Source organism: Diabrotica virgifera, chromosome 2 (genome assembly GCF_917563875.1).
Source record: "Diabrotica virgifera virgifera chromosome 2, PGI_DIABVI_V3a".
Lineage (NCBI taxonomy): Eukaryota > Metazoa > Arthropoda > Insecta > Coleoptera > Chrysomelidae > Diabrotica > Diabrotica virgifera.
The window spans coordinates 9,232,560-9,254,610 of NC_065444.1; the positions used below are offsets into that span (position 1 = coordinate 9,232,560).

At 32.1% G+C, this 22,051-nt stretch overlaps 2 protein-coding genes across 2 annotated transcripts in view; one reads left to right on the forward strand and one right to left on the reverse strand.

Annotated features, from left to right (window-relative positions):
• Positions 1 to 22,051, reverse strand: part of LOC114328633 (cell adhesion molecule Dscam2) — a 384,871-nt gene that overhangs the window by 288,167 nt on the left and 74,653 nt on the right. The gene's annotated exons all lie outside the window — the stretch shown is intronic.
• LOC114328636 (B2 protein-like) lies at positions 663 to 5,611 on the forward strand. The gene is made up of 3 exons (XM_028277548.2): positions 663 to 775; positions 1,449 to 1,602; positions 5,357 to 5,611. The coding sequence occupies exons 1-3, from the start codon at positions 686 to 688 to the stop codon at positions 5,545 to 5,547; spliced, it is 435 nt and encodes a 144-aa protein (XP_028133349.1). The 5' UTR covers positions 663 to 685; the 3' UTR covers positions 5,548 to 5,611.

The following is a 22,051-nucleotide window of genomic DNA, read 5'->3' on the forward strand; positions in this document are numbered from 1 at the left end:
TAATTTAAGCGAAAAACCATTGTTTATTTGTGAAATAAACATTTTTTTCTGATGCATGACAACAGTAAAATGTATTTTGAATTAAATAAATTACGTACATTCTTCTTTTTTTTTTAAATAATTTAATTAAAAATAATTTTTTTGGACACCCTTTATAGTTAATTATGTAAGTGTTTATTTTACTGAATAGAGAATTAAATAACCGTTCGAATGAGGTAGCACACGACCCCTATTGTCATTTAAAAAAATCATCGGTTACGTCATCACACCCAGATTAATGACGTCATTAGTATACGAGTCATATGACGTCATACATGCCAAAATATCATAATTTCAAAATTAAAATCGACCTGTTTCGGGATTTTTCCTTAAAGTCGCCTCGTAATTTATTCGTTTCATTTGCACCATACTGTAAACGTCAATCCACTTTTGACAGGAAAAACAAAAATAGTAAATCTGTGATTTGCTTAATTTAACTTTAAAGTAGAGTTCTTTAGTTATCAATTAGTATGCAAATCATATGTTGCCAAAATTAACTAGTAGGTTTTAACGATATTGAAAATATTATGATGAAGAAATACAATTGATATCAGGAAAGAACTATTAATTCCATATAATTACAGAAACATGCAATTATGTCAAAAATTTTAGTGTTATATAAACTTATTTCAATAAGAAATAGGCAATGTCGTTCTTTGTATCAATCAAATCTAACAAAATGAATACATATTGTATTATCTTTATCTTGGCTGTTGCTTTTCTAAGCGGAATAGAGGTAAGTCAAAGTACCAATAAACAAATGACAATAATATCAAATATAACATTTAGATAAATTAATAGCCTATTAGGTATTTAGAATTCTATTAGCATGTGTAGTGGAATCACTCAGCAAGGGCCTACAGGTGAAAGAGAAATAATATTCAAAATTCCCGTTTTTTTTTATTAAAAATGTTTTATTATGTATCTCCTTGTTGTTATTACTGATTTAGTATTATCAATTATAATTATAATTTATTTTCTATTTTCAATATTTTTTCTTCAACTGACTTACGAATTTTTGCTATACATATTTGTTTTACCTTTCGTCTTCCTATTTCATATTTTGTTTTGTCTTTTTCCTTTTCTGTTTGTAGTATCTTCCCTCTTGTTTGAATAGCTTCTTTGCAGTAGTTATCAAATGACTTTGTTTCGTTTTTAACTTTGTTCTTGATAACGCATCTTTCCCAATCTTTGCCATTTTATCTCCTCGATACTTCATTCATTTGTTGCGATATTTTGTCAAATACTTCTATGTAATTCTGCCTGTTTTCTATTTTTTTGAACCTCTAATATGTTTAAACTTTTTGCCTGTTGTGTCGCCCTTGTGCTCTTTTTGGCCCAGTATTTTGCTAGTTTTCCACTAAAACTGCAAATAAAACTAACACCACAAATCCACTAAATATTTTTAGGGCATGTCAGAAGCTGAACGAGCCATGGCGGACTCACTACACAAAAAATGCTATCCTATCTCCGGAGCTACTGAAGCAATGATTAACCAAGCAAGGGAAGGAAATTTCTCAGAAGATCCTGCATTTAAGGAACACTTATACTGCATGTGCAAAGGTATTCTGTAATAATTATTCCTCTTATTTTGCTTTTCTCTTGATTGAATGTACCCTTGATTCGCTTCTTGTTAGGTCCACTACTTTAAATCTCTTCAAGCGTCGTACATCATTATGGTTCATTATGGTCATCAGTGAGGTTGCTGGCTAACTCCTTTGGGTGAAATTCTAATCTCTTGGAATATTTTTTGTAATATTCTGTTGTTACTATTTTTATGGATGGCATATTGAGGTCTTCCTCTATCACATACTTTGGCACATACTAAAGGGAATTCAGCATTGTTCTAAAAGGACTTTGTTCTAGAATCTTTGCAGTATTTCTAGGTTTGTTTAAATGGCTTTCCCCCAAATTTGAATACCGTAGGTCCACACTGTTTTTTTTTGTGTGAATTTGATGTCCCTGGTCGAGCCAATTAGCCAGACATTTTGTTATTTTAAAACAAACAAATTTGTTTTTACAATCAGAGAAATTTTTTCTGTATTTCTAACTCTAAATACATAACAAACTAACATATTACAATTATTATCTAAATAATACACTGTTTTGGTTGTAAATATATATTTTTTTATATTTATTTTTGTATCTGTTTATATTGTAAATTTGTTTTTTTTTATTATTTTTTTATTAATATTTTTTATTAATTGTTCTTTACTACGCTAAGACAAAAACCCGATTCAACATCTCGGAGGTTTACATCTTCTTAGTTTTTTTTTCTTTTTCTTTTTTTTTGCTTTTTTTGCTTTTTTTGCTTTTCCTTTTCTCTTTTTCAGTCCTCTTTTTTTTTTCAATTATAATATACAATAATTGCTTAAATCTACAGGGTTTAAAAAAATTACAACAAAACATTTTTTTAATAAACATGCCTGCTTTGTTTTAACAAAATTTCTTAAATACAGGGTAAATTTTATTGCTACAATTTATATTTACAGTTTTTGATACGTTCGTAAATTGTTTTTAATGCATTAATATCTTCAGAAAATATCAAATTGTTTAGGTAGACGGGAAGTGGAATTTTTAATATATTAAGATTATCATAAAATTTGTTTATATTTACTGATTGATGTGAACATTCGAGGAGAATATGTAGTACTAGTAGATCATCTTCTTTTCCACACTCACAGTTAGGTGACTCTGTGAGACCCAAACTGTACATATGAAGGGGGGTAAGAGCATGATTACATTACACTGGTTTTGATACAGCTATATAATTAGTTTGGTTTTATAGTCTGGGCAGATTATCGGAGAATATTCCGTTTTTGGGAAAAGGTTTTTACCAACAATTTTATTGCTGGAATCGAATCTTATGACTGTATTTAATAATATAGATATGCAAAGTCCGGAGATAGTGTGCTACTTTTTTTATAAACAAAATGGCGCCCGAAAATCCTGTTTTTTTAATTTTTGGTCTATAACTCCAAAGATTTTAACTTTACATCAAAAACACCCAAATAAAAATTCACCGTAATTAAATTCTGCATAGGTGTTTTTCCCGATTTACCTCGACGAAAATTTTCCCCGAAAAATGCGGGTTTTTCCAACACAATTTTTATTTTTCTACTAAAATTTTATTTAAGTAATTGTTCATCAGTAATTAAATAACTTAGTAATATAAAAGATCCTTTCGTATAGATTATAATTCCAGAAGCCGGTCAAAATTGATTTGTTAATTAAAAATTTACGGTCGCTATGATAAGACCACAATAATTAAGATACATAAGAATAACTATGATTTTTGTATAAAAAGGCACTGTACCCATCTAATGTACTTTACGGAATTGAAATTGGACTATTTAGGCCGCCTCAGGAATATTTTAAAATTATAAACAATTTTTTGGCTTATAAACAAATCTCGGGAAATTATAAATTAAATTAAACAATGCAAACGGTATTGTAAAAAATACAGCAGGATGCCTCTTCTAAAAGAAAAAACGTTTAATTGTGATAAGTGGTTCCTGAGATACAACCGGTCAAAGTTGGCCGACATTTACAGCACAGATATAAATAATAGGAGCATAATTTTTGAACCATCACCTTTTTATTTCGGTCATCTTTCTCCACACCAATTTTCATATCTTTAAAATACTAATAAAAACTATCGATATTACTAGTGAAAATTGCCAAAAATTGCAAAATTCCAATCTAAAATTAGGTAATCTCAAAGTTCAAAATTGGTATACCTACGTTAAAAAAATGCATTTTCTCGGCTTCCCATGGAGCAATTGGAATTTTGCTATTTTTGGCAATTTTCACTAGTAATATCGATAGTTTTTATTATAATAATATATGTTATGAGTATTTTAAAGATATAAAAATTGGTGTGAAGAAATAGGACAAAAATAAAAAGGTGATGGTTCAAAAATAATGATCCTATTGTTTATATCTTTTCTGTAAATGCCGGTCAAATTTGACCGGTTGTATCTCATGAACCGCTTATCACAATTTATTAAACGTTTTTTTAAAGAAGCGTCCTGTCACTTTTTTTCCAATACCGTTTTTATGATTTAGTTTAATTTAATATTTCCCGAGATATTATATTTGTTTATAAGCCAAAAATTGTTTATAATTTTAAAATATTCCTGAGGCCGTTTAAATAGTCCAATTTCAATTCCGTAAAGTACGTTAGATAGGTACAGTGTTTTTTTAAACAAAAATCATAGTTATTCTTATGTATCATAATTATTGTGGTTATTATAGCCACCGTAAATTTTTAATTACCAATTGAATTGTTGCTAAAATTTTCATTCAATTTCGATCGGCTTCTGGAATTATAATCTATACGAAAGGATCTTTTATATTACCAAGTTATTTAATTACGGATGAACAATTACTTATCTAAAATTTTAGTTAAAAATTAATTAAAATGTTTGTTGAAAAAACCCGCATTTTCCGGGGAAAATTCTCCTCGAAGTAAATCTGAAAAACACATCTCTATGTAGAATTTAATTACGGTGAATTTTTATTTGAGTGTTTTTGTTGTAAAGTTAAAATCTTTGGAGTTATAGAGCAAAAATTGAAAAAAAACACGATTTTCGGGAGCCATTTTGTTTATAAAAAAGTAGCATACTATCGGCGAAATTTGCATACCTATATTATTAATATATACAATCATAAGATTCGATTCCAGCAATAAAATTGCTGGTAAATAACTTTTCCTTGTATTTTGCTAATTAGCCCATAGTAATAAGCGATAGTTGAGATTTACGACTGGTGATCCAGAACATTTCTCGGAATTTTATTCATTGTTTTGATCTTTTTGTGAAAATGTGCTTTTGCCAAGTTAATCTTTTATCAAGGTGTATTCCTAGTTACTTGACAGTATCGGTTTGTGGGAGCTGTGTTTCGTGCAGAGTTACAGATGGACATGTTTGCTTTTTCATGGTGAAAGTTATATGGGTGGATTTACTCTCGTTCGCCTCTACCTTCTATTTTTTAAGCCGTCTTTGGATATTCTAAAAGTCTTTTTGAAGGGTTCTGGATGCTGTGATTAGATCATGGTTAGAGGCTAGTAGAGTGTCATCATCAAAAGTTACAGACGTTGTTCTGTTACTTGTGGGTAGGTCAGCAGTGTAGAGCAAGTACAACAAGTACAATATCGGTCCCAGGACACTTCCTTGTGGTACTCCGGCTTTTATTGATCTTAGGCTTGTGTATTAATTTTTCTGCTTGACTAGGAAATGTCGGTTCGACATATAGCTTTTTAGGATTTGGCAAAAAGAATGGGGAAGGTACCTAAAAAATGATAAATTTGTTACAGGTTATGGAATCTTTAAGGAAAGTGGTGAAGTAAATATAGATGTAGTGCAAGCTATATTGCAGCAGAAATTCCAAGACCCGGCTCTAAGGGATGAAGTTAAAGCAAAATGTTTAGTAATGAAAGAAACTCCTCAGGAAACATCTTTACAAAGTATAAAATGTTTGTATGATTTTAAAGAAAACATTCTGTGAATGTAAATTATTCGAATATCCAATATGTTTGTGTATAAAGTTAAAATAAACAAAAATAAGTAAACTTTTTAGTTTTATACGAATCAATCTACCTTTTGGTGTCAGAACATCACCATCGATGGCTTTCACCTTAAACGCGTTAGAGGAGTTAAGTATCTTGAAACAACAGTGGCCAAAGACAATAACGGATCACAAGAAATAAACAATAGGATATCGTTTATTGTGTAGGAACAACATAGGGGAAATTAACAATAAATAAACAATAGCCGACAATAGATGTCTTTACAAACAATACAAACAATCATACGACTCGTAGTAATGTATGGCAGCGAAACGTGGACGATAGCAAAGACAAACGAAGAGAGACTACTGTTTGGAAAAGAAAAATCCTAAGAACGATTTTTGGGCTGAAGGTTGATGAAGCAGGAGGACAATATAGGATAAAAAGAGCTCGAAGAGCCCAGACGCTAACCTAATAAAATAAATAAAGTTTAGAAAACCCCAATTGGCAGGACACCTCAGAAGACATTCTGATGAAAGATCAGTAAGGATGGTATGGGAAGAAGTCCCAACTTGAAGGAGACCACGTGGACGCCCTCTGGTGGCGAGATAATATTGCAGGAGACCTAAAAACTATGGACGTAGAGAACTGTCTGAAGATAGAGAAAAATAGAGGGCATGTAGTCGAGTCGGCTAAAACCCAAGAAGGATTGTAACGCCAGGCAATAAGTAAGTATATATTTATAATATAGCTCAACAGGCCTTAAAGGCCCATGGCTTGGAATTTCTCCACGGTTTTTCTCCATTTTCTCCTGTCCATGACCGCAGTTCTCCAATTTGATATCCCGATTGTTTGCAGGTCTTCCCTACATGCTTCTAGACACTTTTTCCTGGGACGTCCTCTTCTCCTCTTTCCTTCCCCTCTCAGCAGCGAGTCCTTTGCCCACCTTCCGTCAGCCATTCTCGTAAGATTACCTAACCAACTTAGTCTCTTTGCTCTGACCATCTTGGTTATTTCTGGTTCCCGGTACAGCTCTCTGATCTCTGCATTTGTTCGTCTCCTCCAAACGTCTTCATCGTTTTTTACTCCCCCGAATATCTTCCTTAGGACACTCCGCTCCCAGATGTTCAGCATATTTTCTTGATTTTTGTTCATGACTCATGTTTCGGTCCCGTAAAGAACTGCGGGCTGGATCACTGTTCGATAGAGTCTTAATTTTGCCTCTCTGGAGATGTTTCTGGCTCTTAGTAGTTTGTTTAGGGCTCCTACTGTCTTTCGTTCTCTCGAAATTGTTTTTTCAATTTCTGGGCTTTCTTCCCCTTCACTTGGTAGCGTTACTCCTAGATACTCAAACTCCGTCACCTTTTTGAAGCAATACTCTTTATTCTCGTTGTTTGTGGTAGTTTTCAGTTGTGTATCTTCATCTGAGGTCTGTCCCATTTCCATATACTTTGTTTTTTGCTCATTAATTCGCAGTCCATACTGCTTAGCCTTTACTTCAAGGAGTTTGAAAATCCTCAGCAGTTCAGAAAATTTTCAGAAAATTGAAAAGTACTGTGGACAGCGGATCTCCCTGTTTTAATCCCCTTTTAACTTCAAATTTTCCTGATAGGCTTCCTTCTATCCTTACTCTGTTGTTGGTCTTCACTAAAGTCATTTTTACGAGTCTGATCACCTTTTCTGGAATTCCAAGTACTCTTAGGGCCTGGTACAAACGCCTTCTTATCACAGAATCGCAAGTTTGTTTGAAATCTATAAAGAGGAGGTTTAACTTTAACTGTTGCTCGTATGTACTGCTCTGAATCATTTTCAACACGAATATTTGATCTATGGTGGATCTGCCCTTTTTGAATCCTCGCTGGTATTCACCAAACTGCTCGTTTAAGTGCCTTTTCAGTCTGCTTCTTACCACTCTGGTGACTACCTTATATGTTACATCTAGGAGAGTGATACCCCTATAGTTTTCACACACTGCTCTATCTCCCTTCTTATGAATGGTACATACTATGGCCTCTCTCCATGCTTCCGGCATTTCCTCTCGCTCTCAAATTTTCGTCAACAGGCTACATATTAATAGCAGGCTCCCTTAATTCTGCAGTAATACCATTGCTGCCTGCACTTTTGTTGTTTTTCATACTATGTATGATTTCTCTTATTTCTTCCACGGTTGGAGTCTTCATTGTTTCCGCCAAGCCTCTGATTTCCTCTACAATTTCCACTTGCTCCTCATCACTTCCATCAGGTTCTTCATTAAGTAGCTCTCTAAAATGCTCCTCCCATCTACTTAGCTTCCCCTTGCTCTATTAGCTCCTATTAGGTGGCCTTCCTTGCTCTTGTAGCCTCCTAGTAGAAATTTCCTACATTTTTATTAATATAATGCTCTTCAATCTCTTGAAGCTTTTTATCCATATGCTCCCTTTTCTTAGTCCTACTCACTTCTTTCGCGTTTCTTCTCGCCGCTTTATATTCATTCCTGTTTTCTTCACTCGGTTTATCCATATATTTTAGTCTTGCTTCATTCCGTGTGTTAAGACTTTTCTTGCAATCGGTTTCAAACCATTCTTTGTCGCTTCCCTTCTTAACTTGACCCAACCGCTTGAATAAGTAGGTAAGTAAGCAATATAATTTTTATCTATTATTTTTATAAAAATCTCATGTCACGATGTTTTTTTCGCTAATCTCCGAAACCATCTTCTTCTTCATGTGCCGTGCTCAATTATCGAGCTTTGGCTATTAAATTGGCTACAGTGATTTTGTTGACGGCAGCTCGGAAAAGGGATCCACAGGACCTGTTAAACCGTTCTCTCAGATTTTTAAGCTTTCTTTTCTAAGCTTTTTTTTTAAGTAAAATTTAATAAAAAATTTTGGTCTTGGTAAAAGGTATATTATTTTAAAAAGCCCTATAGGGCTACAAACATCGAACAAAACGTTTTCGCTCTAAAAAGAGCATCATAAGTGTTGCCTAAAATAAGTATAACCATATTAATTATCAAAATGTTAAACTTAAAATGATGACCAAGGTAGAAGCAAAGTTTGGTTATACTTACAAGAACATGGTGAGCCAACCAAAAAATACGAAGGTCAAAGCCTTTCAAAAATGGACTAAAAGTCACATCAAAATGCTAACATAACAAATTCCAAAGGATGGATATAATTCCTAAGGATACGGCCCTAGGATAACATATGACTCCCACACGTTGTAAGTGGGTCAAAGGTAACAAATTAGGTCATTATGTTACAAGAGGTGACAGGCAACTAAGATGTGAGATTTCAAAAGCGAATCTGTCTGATGTCAAGACAACAATTGTCAATGGAGCTTGAAGTATCATGAAAAGTTGGTTACACAGCTACTAAATTTATAGTTGTTTATAGTACAAGCAATGATAACAGCTAACATCAGTGTGTTGGAATTATAAAAATAAAGAGTTAGTGAGAATAGATTATCTAGATGTAAAATAGAATGTGGAATTGGAATACCCACAGTCATCAATGAAGTGTACGTAAATGGATGAAGAAAGGTAGGCAAAACAACATACAGAGAATGTAATGTATGGTTTGTGTTTTGAAATTAGATAATTTATATTTGTGAAACAACACAAATGATGGCTGAGAGACTGGCTGAAAAATTAGAGACAAAATAGGGGTCGTGATATCAAATGCTGAAAAAGTTGTAAATGCAAAATCTTATTTATCAATTAATAAAATATAGATGGGTTCATCAACACAAATTTACAAGACTGAACAGGTTGTATTAAAAGCTTAGTCCAAATTTCTTTATTATGTCCTTTTATGTTAAAAAACATCTAGGGCAAAGAAAAATTAATAACTTGGATAAAAGTGTCTAAGCTACAACTAAAGTGGGGTCAGATGAAGATAAGTGTTGAGTAAGATTATTGAGTATATGAGAAAATTAAAAATTGTGTTTATTTAATTAAATTAGTAGATAAAACAGAATAAAAAGGGTGGAAAAATAGATGAGTTTGTGGTATAAAAAGTAAATTTGACATCACTATTGAGACTAATGAACATTATTGAGAGACTGGGGACTCCAGAGACCAGGCAACCAAACAAACCAAATGATTAATGAAGGGTTGGCTGAATGGAATAACTACTAGATGTGTGAAACTTGAAAGATTTATTGTACAGTATTATTGGTTGATTTAGTTTAGAATGAAATAGTTATGATTGGACACTAAACGAAAAACAGTTTGAAAAAGCTGCATAGGGATTACGTACACTCGATACGCATCGTATCCGCCATGTTTTCCCGTAAGGCGCTATGGGAAAACATGGCGGATACGATGCGTATCGAGTGTACGTAATCCGGGCCATGATGTGGAGAGAATGGGATAGATATTGAATAGATATAATTGTGTACAAGTTGTGACAAATGACTGTTGTAGATATAGTTGAAATTGCTTTGTTTGGGAGAAGAAAAAATTTTTTTGAAGAAAGGATTAGATGATTATCGAAAATTGAGTGAACATGTGGATGTGAATAAGAAGAGAAAAGAAAGAAATATAAACAATATTAGTAGATGCGAATAATTAGGAGAAATAAATATAATATAAGAAACAGATTTATAATGTAATTTATGAGAAAAGTTGACGATGTAACGGTTGAAAGTCACGATTGAAAGATACATGGCGATTAACACAATTTGGACTTCTCTGTTTCTCTTTGACTATTTCAAGGTCCTCGTAGTCCTCAAGGTCCAATCATAACTATTTCATTCTAAACTAAATCAACCAATAATACTGTACAATAAATCTTTCAAGTTTCACACATCTAGTAGTAATTCCATTCAGCCAACCCTTCATTCATCATTTGGTTTGTTTGGTTGCCTGGTCTCTGGAGTCCCCAGTCTCTCAATAATGTTCATTAGTCTCAATAGTGATGTCAAATTTACTTTTTATACCACAAACTCATCTATCTATCCACCCTTTTTATTCTGTTTTATCTACTAATTTAATTAAATAAACACAATTTTTAATTTTCTCATATACTCAATAATCTTACTCAACATTTATCTTCATCTGACCCCACTTTAGTTGTAGCTTAGACACTTTTATCCGAGTTATTAATTTTTCTTTGTCCTAGATGTTTTTTAACATAAAATGACATAATAAAGAAATTTGGACTAAGCTTTTAATACAACCTGTTCAGTCTTGTAAATTTGTGTTGATGAACCCATCTATATTTTATTAATTGATAAATAAGATTTTGCATTTACAACTTTTTCAGCATTTGATATCACGACCCCTATTTTGTCTCTAATTTTTCAGCCAGTCTCTCAGCCATTATTTGTGTTGGTTCACAAATATAAATTATCTAATTTCAAAACACAAACCATACATTACATTCTCTGTATGTTGTTTTGCCTACCTTTCTTCATCAATTTACGTACACTTCATTGATGATTGTGGGTATTCCAATTCCACATTCTATTTTACATCTAGATAATCTATTCTCACTAACTCTTTATTTTTATAATTCCAACACACTGATGTTAGCTGTTATCATTGCTTGTGCTATAAACAACTATAAATTTAGTAGCTGTGTAACCAACTTTTCATGATACTTCAAGCTCCATTGACAATTGTTGTCTTGACATCAGACAGATTCGCTTTTGAAATCTCACATCTTAGTTGCCTGTCACCTCTTGTAACATAATGACCTAATTTGTTACCTTTGACCCACTTACAACGTGTGGGAGTCATATGTTATCCTAGGGCCGTATCCTTAGGAATTATATCCATCCTTTGGAATTTGCTATGTTAGCATTTTGATGTGACTTTTAGTCCATTTTTGAAAGGCTTTGACCTTCGTATTTTTTGGTTGGCTCACCATGTTCTTGTAAGTATAACCAAACTTTGCTTCTACCTTGGTCATCATTTTAAGTTTAACATTTTGATAATTAATATGGTTATACTTATTTTAGGCAACACTGATGATGCTCTTTTTAGAGCGAAAACGTTTTGTTCGATGTTTGTAGCCCTATAGGGCTTTTTAAAATAATATACCTTTTACCAAGACCAAAATTTTTTATTAAATTTTACTTGTAATTAATGGTATACAGCCAGCTACAGGAAATTTTTCCTTGTGGGCTTTTTTTTAACTTTCGTCTACCTGATGGAAGCCACTGGCCACTGGAATGGAATGTGTATTGTTTGGGTCAACTTAAAAATAGAATACCCTTTATATTGGTAAATAAAACTTATTTTTTTTGTAAAGTACAATATTTTTTATACTAATACACCTAATATATGTACACCTCGTTGTTAGACTGCTTCTTCTTTCAGCTTAATCTAAGTGTTATTTTCAAATGAATTCAAGACAAATTACTTCCAGTCTAAGTTCAAATGCATCTGTAATGGTCAAATATTACCACACTCTTAAATTATCGATGTAAAACACCATAGGTACATACTATATTTTATCACCACATGGTTTTTTTCTTATTTTTGTGTAAAATTTACTCTCCAATTACGCTCACAACGAAAATAAATTATAAATTTGTTATAATTTCATACATGGATATATTCAATCACCAGTAAATTACCAATTACCGTCAAACCAAATTCTTTTACATGATTAGCTTTTAAGCATTTTCGCTTTTTTTTAGATAATGACATTATTACCTCCGGTGAATTCGGTTTTACATGAAAGCTTTAAAATTTGCTTTGAAGATTCTACTGATATTAAAACTGTAAACAATTCAAATAAACCGATTAAACACGTAAACTAGATTTAAAATACCAAAATAACAAACAACAACAAAAAAGTTATTAAAAAATGACTTTTTGTAAGTTTTAAACTTTTCTGGCCTATACATTATATTATGTGTTAGTTTTAGTTTATATGCTAGTGTAATATAACTTATTGTAAATATTAAATGAATTAAATTATAAGCGTGTGTAGTTAAAATAATTTAAATTGAGGGTTTTTATTACATTATAATATACACTCAACGGCACAAAATTCCGCCACCGAAAATTTTTTATTAAGTTTGACAATCCATACCTTTCTTATTTGTACTCCGATATTCAGTATTCTTGCATCAGTTTGTAGATACATGTATTGGCGTCTTTTGTTATTATTCCGGTACCAAAAATTTTTTGCTTAGATGGCATTATACAAGGGTGAATGGAAGCGTTGTATTTTCTCTTTAAACTTTAAACTTGTAACTTTAAAAAAATTTTTGGTGTATTATCCTGGAGGTATCACTAAGGTTTTTTTTTAATTGTCCGAATATCGCTTTTCTTGTAAGAGCTGTAAATAAAAACACTGCTTTAAAGGTTTTTTTAACTAAAAATATCAAACGCACTAAAATTAACAAAACAAAACAAAATTAGCAAAAAAAAAACAAATAAATTCAATAGCGGGTATGTCCACCTGTTGCAGCAATTGTTGCTCACAATCTGTTTGGCATCGAATAAAGATATGTTATCCTTGCCCGGGGAATAGCTCGATATTCCTCTAACAGGGCCATACCTGGAGGCCTAGAATGACGGTAAATGGCTTTTTTAATTCATCCCATAAATGCTCAATACGATTGAGATCTGGGTTGCATGCGGGCCATTCTAATATTATAAATCCAACGTCTATTTTTTATGAATCCATCAGTGTTTTTATTTACAAAAAATGGTACAGCTCTTACAAGAAAAGAGATATTCGAATAACTCAAAAAACAAAATTTTATTGATGTCTCTGGGATAATATGACAGGACTATGAAACAAAATCAGCCCTTACATTTTTCCACAGACTTTTTTAAAGTTAGGAGAAAATACAACCAAAATTCAACGCTTCTATTCACCCCTTAATAATGCCATGCAAGCAAAATTCTTGTGTTAATTGTGGAATAATACCAAACGATACCAATACATGTAAAAGCGTACTTCCGCATACTTAGTACGCTTTAAATGAATAATAATTATATAATATTTATATTAAAATGTGATAATAGAATATTAAATAGATATAAATATAAATCCGAATTATCTTGCAACTGATAGATAATTATAATAAATAATATTGGATTATAATAATGCAAGTAAAAATTTACTATTATTATTATTTACCAAACTGTACTTTCAAACGTCTATTTTCAAATTATTGATGAACAAACGTTAATTATTATATCCGTATGTAGGTAATGTTAGGTAATAAATTCAAAAGGCACATACATACATAGATACATACAACCCAATAAATATATAATTATGTTAACATAATTAATACACAAATTTAAGTCACCAAAGGAAAACTCAACCATCACCAGCAAATATATCCATGTAATAAATTAGCCAACAAATTACAAACAAAATTCCAAATTACACAGTGGACCATACATGATTAATTAAAATCGAAATTTCTGTCAAAAGCATTCTATTGGTGTATGTAAAACTTTAAAATGATTTATTATTTAAAAATACTATTGATGTTATTAACTAAAATTTAGGTTGAAGCTGACTAAACGTGAAAAATTTAAAATCAAGCTTGGTTATCCAAGAAATGATCGCAACGCCGTTTTTCAGCAGCTTTAATTGTTTTTAAAATATGACATATATCTATCCCTAGTTAGTCCAGGCTGTATGCTCGCCCCCGATAGGTAAATTATTCCGATTCGTTTTTTTTACACAAACCTACTCAAAAAAGATGCCCATATAACAAACCCAGAGGGATTTATAAGGCTTAATAACTCGGTTAAAAATTATTATTGTGAAAGTCAGAAAGTGATCAAATCAAAGTTTAAAGCCCCCTACAAAATCCTGAAAAAAATTTTGTCATTATTTTATTACTAAGCTGTTATTTTTAATTATTAACAATTAGCGCTAAACTCGTATTTAGTGTTGCACAAAATCGGTCTTGATCTTGAAGTCTTGGCCTTGTTCTTGTGTTTTCGCAAGACCAAGACCAAGACCAAGACCGCCTAATTTTAGAAAGACGAAGACCAAGACTTACCGTGCAAGACTTGAGCATGAACAAGACTAAGCCTGCGAGACTCTTGCGTCTTGCAGTTAGAATTGAGGGTCGTTTTAGGAAGTATATGAGTTCGGCTATATTCTTAACATAAACATACATAGCGAATCAAAATATTCATTAAAAACACGACACATTTGACAAGTACTCAGAGGTGATTATTATAATGTAAAAATAAAATATTTTTGTACATCCTTCCCCAGCAGCCGAATTCTTCGCCCTGAAATTAATTGTCCAGATTTTGAGAATAGTCGTCTTCTATTCAAACAACATTCCTGCGTTGCGACGCCTACAGTAATATCAAATATCGTATACAAACTTTTTAAAAATGTGTCATCTTAGCTAATAGAAAATGGACTTAATAAGTACATAAGTAATTAATTTTTTTCAATATTAGTTTTCTAGGAATCCAAACACCAGAAATCTTAGTATACATAATATTATAGTAAGACTATTATGTATTGTTTATGCTGACTGTGATATGAGGTCACTCGGCTAAACAAAATTTGCGGAAACAGCACGGCTATTATTTAAAAGTATCATAAGATAATGATACGAGATAAAAGTACAGGATAATGCCAGATATCGTGTAAGCAAAATACCGAAATATTATTTTAACGATATACACGTCTGCAAGAAATTAACGCGCTCACCGCCTTAAAAACGGGTCATTTTTAAGTCTCAAATTTCCTAAACCTGTTGTCCGCTTTAAGTGACTTTTTTTATATGTTGTCTTATTATTTATAAATATTGCTGTAATAATATTGTTGCTAGACAGGTCAATTATTGTCATTGTATACCGGGTGTACCAATCAAACTGTGTTTTTTCTCCCTCTGTGGAATATTCTAGCATTATGCTAACTTATTATTCAAGCATGCAATAGCACACTGAAATTAAAAGCCAACTATAGCCTCATATTTTCTTAGCATTATGTTTTTTGAAGATATTCTTCTTTAGCGGCGAATCGATTGAGGATAAAATTTGATTGATCCCCGCGCATGCGCACACCGACAGTATGGTATTAGTTGTTATACGGGCTCTGATTGGGTGTTGAAATTTTGAAATGATCTGTCAATAATTGTTCAGTATGGAGGTTATCGGTAAACAAAAATATTGTATAATATTAGTTTTTATTGATGTGTGGACAGAAATAAAATCAAATTTATAATTATAGTGACTTTTAAATAATTTTGAAAAGCCGCAGGTACGTAATTCTAAATGTTTCAGTTGGAAATACCTAATAGTTTCAATACCTATCTATTTGGAAAATGTTAACAAAATAATGTAGTTACCTATTAGTAGGCAATGCTTTAATTTACATAATCTGATTACGAACAAACTTTCTACAAATCTTTATCTCATATATCGTTTTCTTACTCTATATTTTGTTGTATTTTATTTCGACAAAAATCAAACTAATAATTTTATTAATTTCATATAAATTTATGGTGTAAACGTTTAGTTTGTGTATATTCCCACATGACGTACACGAGAGTTTGGTGCAGTTTGAAATGGCGTCAACTTTCGTACGGCGCGGTAGACGTGAAGTGGTTTCAAGCCCCAAACAAGTTATTATTTTTTTATTTTTTTTTTGTAGATTTTATGATTGTAAGTATATTATTATATAATTTTTGAAGATATTCTTCTTTTTTGAAAGTGGTAGATAAGAAAGTTAGTTTGATTTTTAAATAAAATAAGTACAAATAACCTTTTAAGTACATTTACTTTGTTTAAATTACCTATTATATAATATAAGAATATCTTCTTACGTGCGTACAAAGTACACACATTCTTTTTATTCATTTACTTATATTGTATAAAAAAAAAGTTAGGTACTTTTTTAACCAGCGATAATTTTCATTAATAGGTCTGTATCCCGCGTATGAAAAAAAAGTTGATTAATAACAAGCTGGAAATTTGTTAATAGCTTAAGGGTGTCTAGTCGGACAAACTTTGATTTATGGGAACACTGGAACAGGGGAACTTTTAATTGTGGAACAGGTTAAAAATTTGGAACGGTCAGACCACGATAACGGCACATGTATTTTGTCCGACAGAACAGACTTAAACTCTTCGAACAGAAATTAAACTCTCATGCAAAAATCAGACTGCTATTTATCACCAAATGGGCGTTTTAGTGAGTGGAACATGTAGAATATGTCAAATGACAGGAATTATGACAGGTGATAAATAGCAGTCTGATTTTTGCATGAGAGTTTAATCTCTGTTTGGAGAGTTTAAGTCTGTTCTGTCGGACAAAATAAATGTGCCGTTTTCGTGGTCTGACCGTTCCCAATTTTTAACCTGTTCCACAATTAAAACTGCCCCAGTTCCAGTGTACCCATATATCAAAGTTTATCCGACTAGACACCCTTAAGCTATTAACAAATTTTCAGCTTGCTATTAATCAACTTTTTTTTTCATACGCGGGATCCAGACCTATAATACAGGATGTTTTTAAATAAGTATGGCAAACTTTAATGGGTAATTCTGCACGAAAAAGTAATGACAGTTTGCTCCATAAACGTCTACTTTATAAATGCTTCGTTTCCCAAATAGGGGGTGCTGAAATTTTTCTTAAAAACTGACCGATTTATTTATTGCTATAAAACCGGTTGAGATATTGAAATAAAATTTTGTGGGTTTTGAGAGGTATTTTTAATTTTAGTTAGTTAGAATATAGGCAGGTATCACTTAGATCGTGGGTTCAAACCCCACCCAGTGTCAGTTATTTAGGTATTCATTAATTTGGCTAGTCTTTACTATAGCTATGATATTCAAGCTTAAAATGTACCGCTTTGTTACGTTGTTCTAAAATATGCAATAGGCTAATGTGTAACTGCGAGACTTGCAAGACTCTTGCTGCAAGACCAAGACCAAGACCGGAAGCGCAACACCAAGACCAAGACCAAGACCAGGTGTACTGGCGCAAGACCAAGACCAAGACTGTCTAATTCTCGTCTTGGTCTTGCCTTTGGGCAACACTACTCGTATTAGCCGGCTGTCAATTGTGAGTGCGAGTGAGATGCACCATTGGACGGCTGAAATGGTGCATCTCTTTCGTACATCTCTTACATGGACGCTACAGTAAATCTGTCAGAAAATATTGAAGATCTCCAAATTCTGCTCGATCGTATTCACGCAGTAGGAGATGAAATGGGCATTCTAACTTAAACAAAACCAAATTTTTAGTTTCTAATCAGAACCCACATCCAGATGTCGAGCATCAATTAAATGGAGTATGAGTTTAAAAAGTTCACAAAATAACATATTTGTGAACTGACATATCGGACCTACTAGATCCAGACATAGTAATAAAACGCAGAATAGAAATGACTAAAACTATTTTTATAAAAATGAAGGCATATTTCTTTGCAATAATCATCTCATAACTAACAAAAAGAATGTGTAAAGTGTTATGTTTGGTCTCACTATAGTCTAAGAGCTAGAGCCGAAAAATCATCGTCATAAGTAATATGGAGTTTGGCATGTGAAATGTGTCTATTGTATATTGATAATTATGACCCCTTTCAGGCTGACACCTCAGTGGATACAGGAAGTAGCAATAAGGGATGAAAGGGGAAAGTTAGTGCAGTCATTAAAGGTTTTCACCTCCTATTTTGTTAAACCTCCAACGATTTGCATGAAAATTGGTGACTAGTTAGAGCATTTCACAAGAAATAAAAATGATTTGGTGCCAACTTGCAATTTTAGCCTGGGGTGAATACCACCCCTTCTCGGGGTGAAAACTATTTTAATAAAAATAACCCCACAAATCGATAGAGGGACAAATTATAAGTAAAATTTGTTATCTCATGTTATTAAAATAAATCAATACTTTTTGCGTTATTAAAGATCAAAGATTTGTCTGTTTAAGAGCACATTATGCGTGAAGTTATGGATGATAAAAAGAACATATTAATTAATTGTATGTTACTAAAATATTATTTTTATATTATTTCGATATTATAAATTTAGCAAAAGTGTATTCGAATATGTCAAATGTACCCATTATTGGACACCCCCAGTTTCTGGATATATTCAGTTTATATTGATAGAAAAAATTCAATTAAATATCGAAATAATATAAAAATAATATTTTACTAACATACAATTAATTAATATGTTCTTTTTATCATCCATAAGTTCACTCATATGAGGAGCTTTTTTACAAAACTGCATAAATCCATTTCCGGCTAAAATACATGTTTTGTTGAATTTCGAGAGTTTGGTCTGCCTTAGATCTTGTGTATAAGTCTCATGTGTTAAAAGTTAATATTTTCCATTTAAAATGAGCCTAACAATCACGTTTCTTCCACAAAACTTAATTAATCCACTCAAAAACCTTTACCCCATGTCCACTCTTTTTTTATACAAAATTTAACATCTCCTTCTTTAGCTAACCATTAAAATTAGTTTTAGTGTTACAAAACTGCATAAATCCTCCGGTCTGCAGAACTATCCCTCTACTATTTTTGTTTGGTTTTAAAAGTATCCTCTAGAATTAGATGTTGATTCGTGAAACAAAATATAATATTCGTTAGTTCTAAAACTATTCACGGCTCGCACTGACAGTGTGTAGCGTAGCCACGCTATGCCACGCTGTGCCCATCTTTTTTTACAAAACGCGATATCTCCAACAAACACATGGCTATATTTTGTTAATGCAAATCAATAACAATCATGTTAATTAACGTTCTATTTCTCTAAATCTAACCTCAATTGATTACGTTCTCAGAAATTTCGAAAGTTTTAGTACAACAGCTGCAGCACGTTTTTACGTGTCCTGAAAATTTTTGAAAAGTGGATTTATGCAGTTTTGCAAACAAGCTCCTCATATGCTCTTAAATAGACAAATCTTTGATCTTTAATAATTCAAAAAGTATTGATCTATTTTAATAACATCATATAACAAATTTTACTTAAAATTTGTCCCTCTATCGATTTGTGGGGTTATTTTTAATAAAATAGTTTTCACCCCCCGAGAAGGGGTGGTATCCACCCCCAGGGTAAAAGTGCAAGTTGGCACCAAATCAGTTTTATTTCTTGAGGTGTGCTCTAACTAGTCACAAATTTTCATGCAAATCGATGGAGGTTTAACAAAATACGAGGTGAAAACCTTTAATGACTGCACTAATTTTCCCCTTTCATCCCTTATTGCTACTTTCTGTATCCACTGTGGTGTCAGCCTGAAAGAAGTCATAATTGTCAATATACAATGGACACATTTCACAGGAAAAACTCCATACTACTTATGACGATGATTTTTCGGCTCTAGGTCTCCGCCTACTACTTCTGTATGGTGCAGATGTGTGGACACTAAAAGTATCCACCAATTACAGAATCTGTGGAGAAGATCGTATATATATATATATATATATATATATATATATATATATATATATATATATATATATAATAAGCGAGTCTTCTACAGCTGTCGCCGCTTCTCGCATCTTAATTTCCAGCGATTTCTGTCGAAGCAATCTTTAGTTTTTAGGTCTCTGGCGGTCATTGCATCTTCGACATCTTCTCTCCAGGATCGTCTTGGTCTACCTCGTTTTCTTCTTGTGGGTGGAGTCCATTTTTCTATTTTTTTCGGTCATCTATTTTCAGGCATTCTCTGAAAGTGTCTATACCAGTTAAGTCTTTTGGCTTCGATTGTGTCTATTATATCTAGATCGATTTCCATTTGTCTCCTAATATCTTCGTTTCTCACCCTATCAAGTCTAGTGAGTCGGCAACATCGTCTCCAATAGTTCATTTCCATCGCCTTGATTTTTGACTTGTTTCTTTGGATGATTTCCCAGAGTTCAGCGCCGTACAACCCAATACTTTCTATTATTGTTTTATACATTCTTCTTTTATTTTCTTTTGTTATTTTATTACTCCACAATAGTCCGTGTAGCTGTCTGGTGGCTGATCTTGCTTGGCCAATCCTGGAATGTATTTCGTCATTACTCCCTGCTTTTGAAGATATTTGGACTCCTAAGTATTTGAAGACTTGTGTTGGATTTATAGTTCCCATTTCAATTTGTAGACGTTCTGGTGTTTCTCCTACAACTAAATACTCGGTTTTTTGTATATTAATTGTAAGGCCCCACTTAGTGTACTCCTCTTCCAGTTTTCTGAGCATATAGTCTATATCACATATCTATATCGGAGAAGATCGTAAATCAAAAATATTTAGCAAAAAAAAAACAATTTCCAGAGATAATTCTATTTTTGATGTATTTTACTATCAAGGTTCCCATATTCCGTCGTCTCTTACCTTATTATTTAGGTTATAGCCTAATAAAATAAAAAAAAGTCAAAATTTAAATTCGTACAGGTTAAAACAAATTTTATACCAAAGTTTAGGTGGGTACAAAAGATATTTTCAAGAAAGTATCCAAATCATACAAGGGGATCATTGTTTAAATAATTAAAAAGGGGTCATTTTTGCAAAAAAAATACTTTTTTAACTGCTGAAGTAATCCACTTATCGATGAAGGTCTATGGGATTGTTTTCTGCAAAGTTGAAGGGTAAATTTTTCACATAAGACTTACAAAATTAAATTTGACCCCCTATTTATTTAAATATATATACATAAAGCTTTAAAAACAAATTTGCAAAAAAATATTTTTAGCGTTTTAAATAAGCACTATAAAATATCTTTTTTTACAGACTAAGTTGCGCTGTGTTACCAGTATTAAGCAAAAATAAATTGGTCAAAAAATATTTAATATTTTTTGAGATATTGAATTTGTTTATTAAATGTTACTATATTTTCAATTGCAAAAGCGCGGTTGTTGCCAAAGAAATATTCACCTGCTTAAGATCTTATTATTTTTATTTTTATGTATATTTTCGATAAATGTATCGATAAATTCAAATTTCAATTAAACTGCCCCCTAAAATGGCATTTGAAAATTATTCAAATTTGTTTATAATTTGTTTTTTTAATAACGTCGCGGGGATTAAGTATTTTGAAATGCCGTTTGGATAATTGGGTTTCTGGGAATTTTTTACTAATTAACAAAATTTTTTTGTCGTTTTTTCTTCTTCTGTTTTTTCTTGCGAGTTATATTACTACGGGACCTTTTAGGGTTAAATTTTATTAAGAAGGTCGAATCTCTGAGTTGTAGATTCTAGACCTAAAAATATTAAGATTTACCTAAAATCTCTTAAATAAAATATGGCTACTTACTGAGTTACAGGGTGTTTTATTTAAAAATGTAAAAATTATTTTTACCAAGTACTTTAAAACGTATATATTTCACGTATCCTTATCATACTTGGCAGAAAGTGTAGCTATTATACACCCTACCCTACTAAATTGTGATTAACAAACGTTTCTAGCTAGTGCCAGAGGCGTACGACAGGGGATAGAGAATGATTGACCCTTCCCAAATTCTACGCCACTGAGTGAATTACTGTTTTAGCGAAATTTTTCGATTCTTCAATACTTTGTATGTAAATAACTTTATTGGTTTCGATAAAGTCATCAGTTTGAGAGATATTGGAAGTTTAAAATTA

Bases quoted from the DNA above. Each gene is read 5' to 3' on its own strand.
- LOC114328636 (XM_028277548.2), top strand. From the start codon at position 686: ATGTCGTTCTTTGTATCAATCAAATCTAACAAAATGAATACATATTGT. The intron at 776-1,448 runs GTAAGTCAAAGT...AAATATTTTTAG, and splicing joins CTTTTCTAAGCGGAATAGAG to GGCATGTCAGAAGCTGAACG. The intron at 1,603-5,356 runs GTATTCTGTAAT...AATTTGTTACAG, and splicing joins CTTATACTGCATGTGCAAAG to GTTATGGAATCTTTAAGGAA.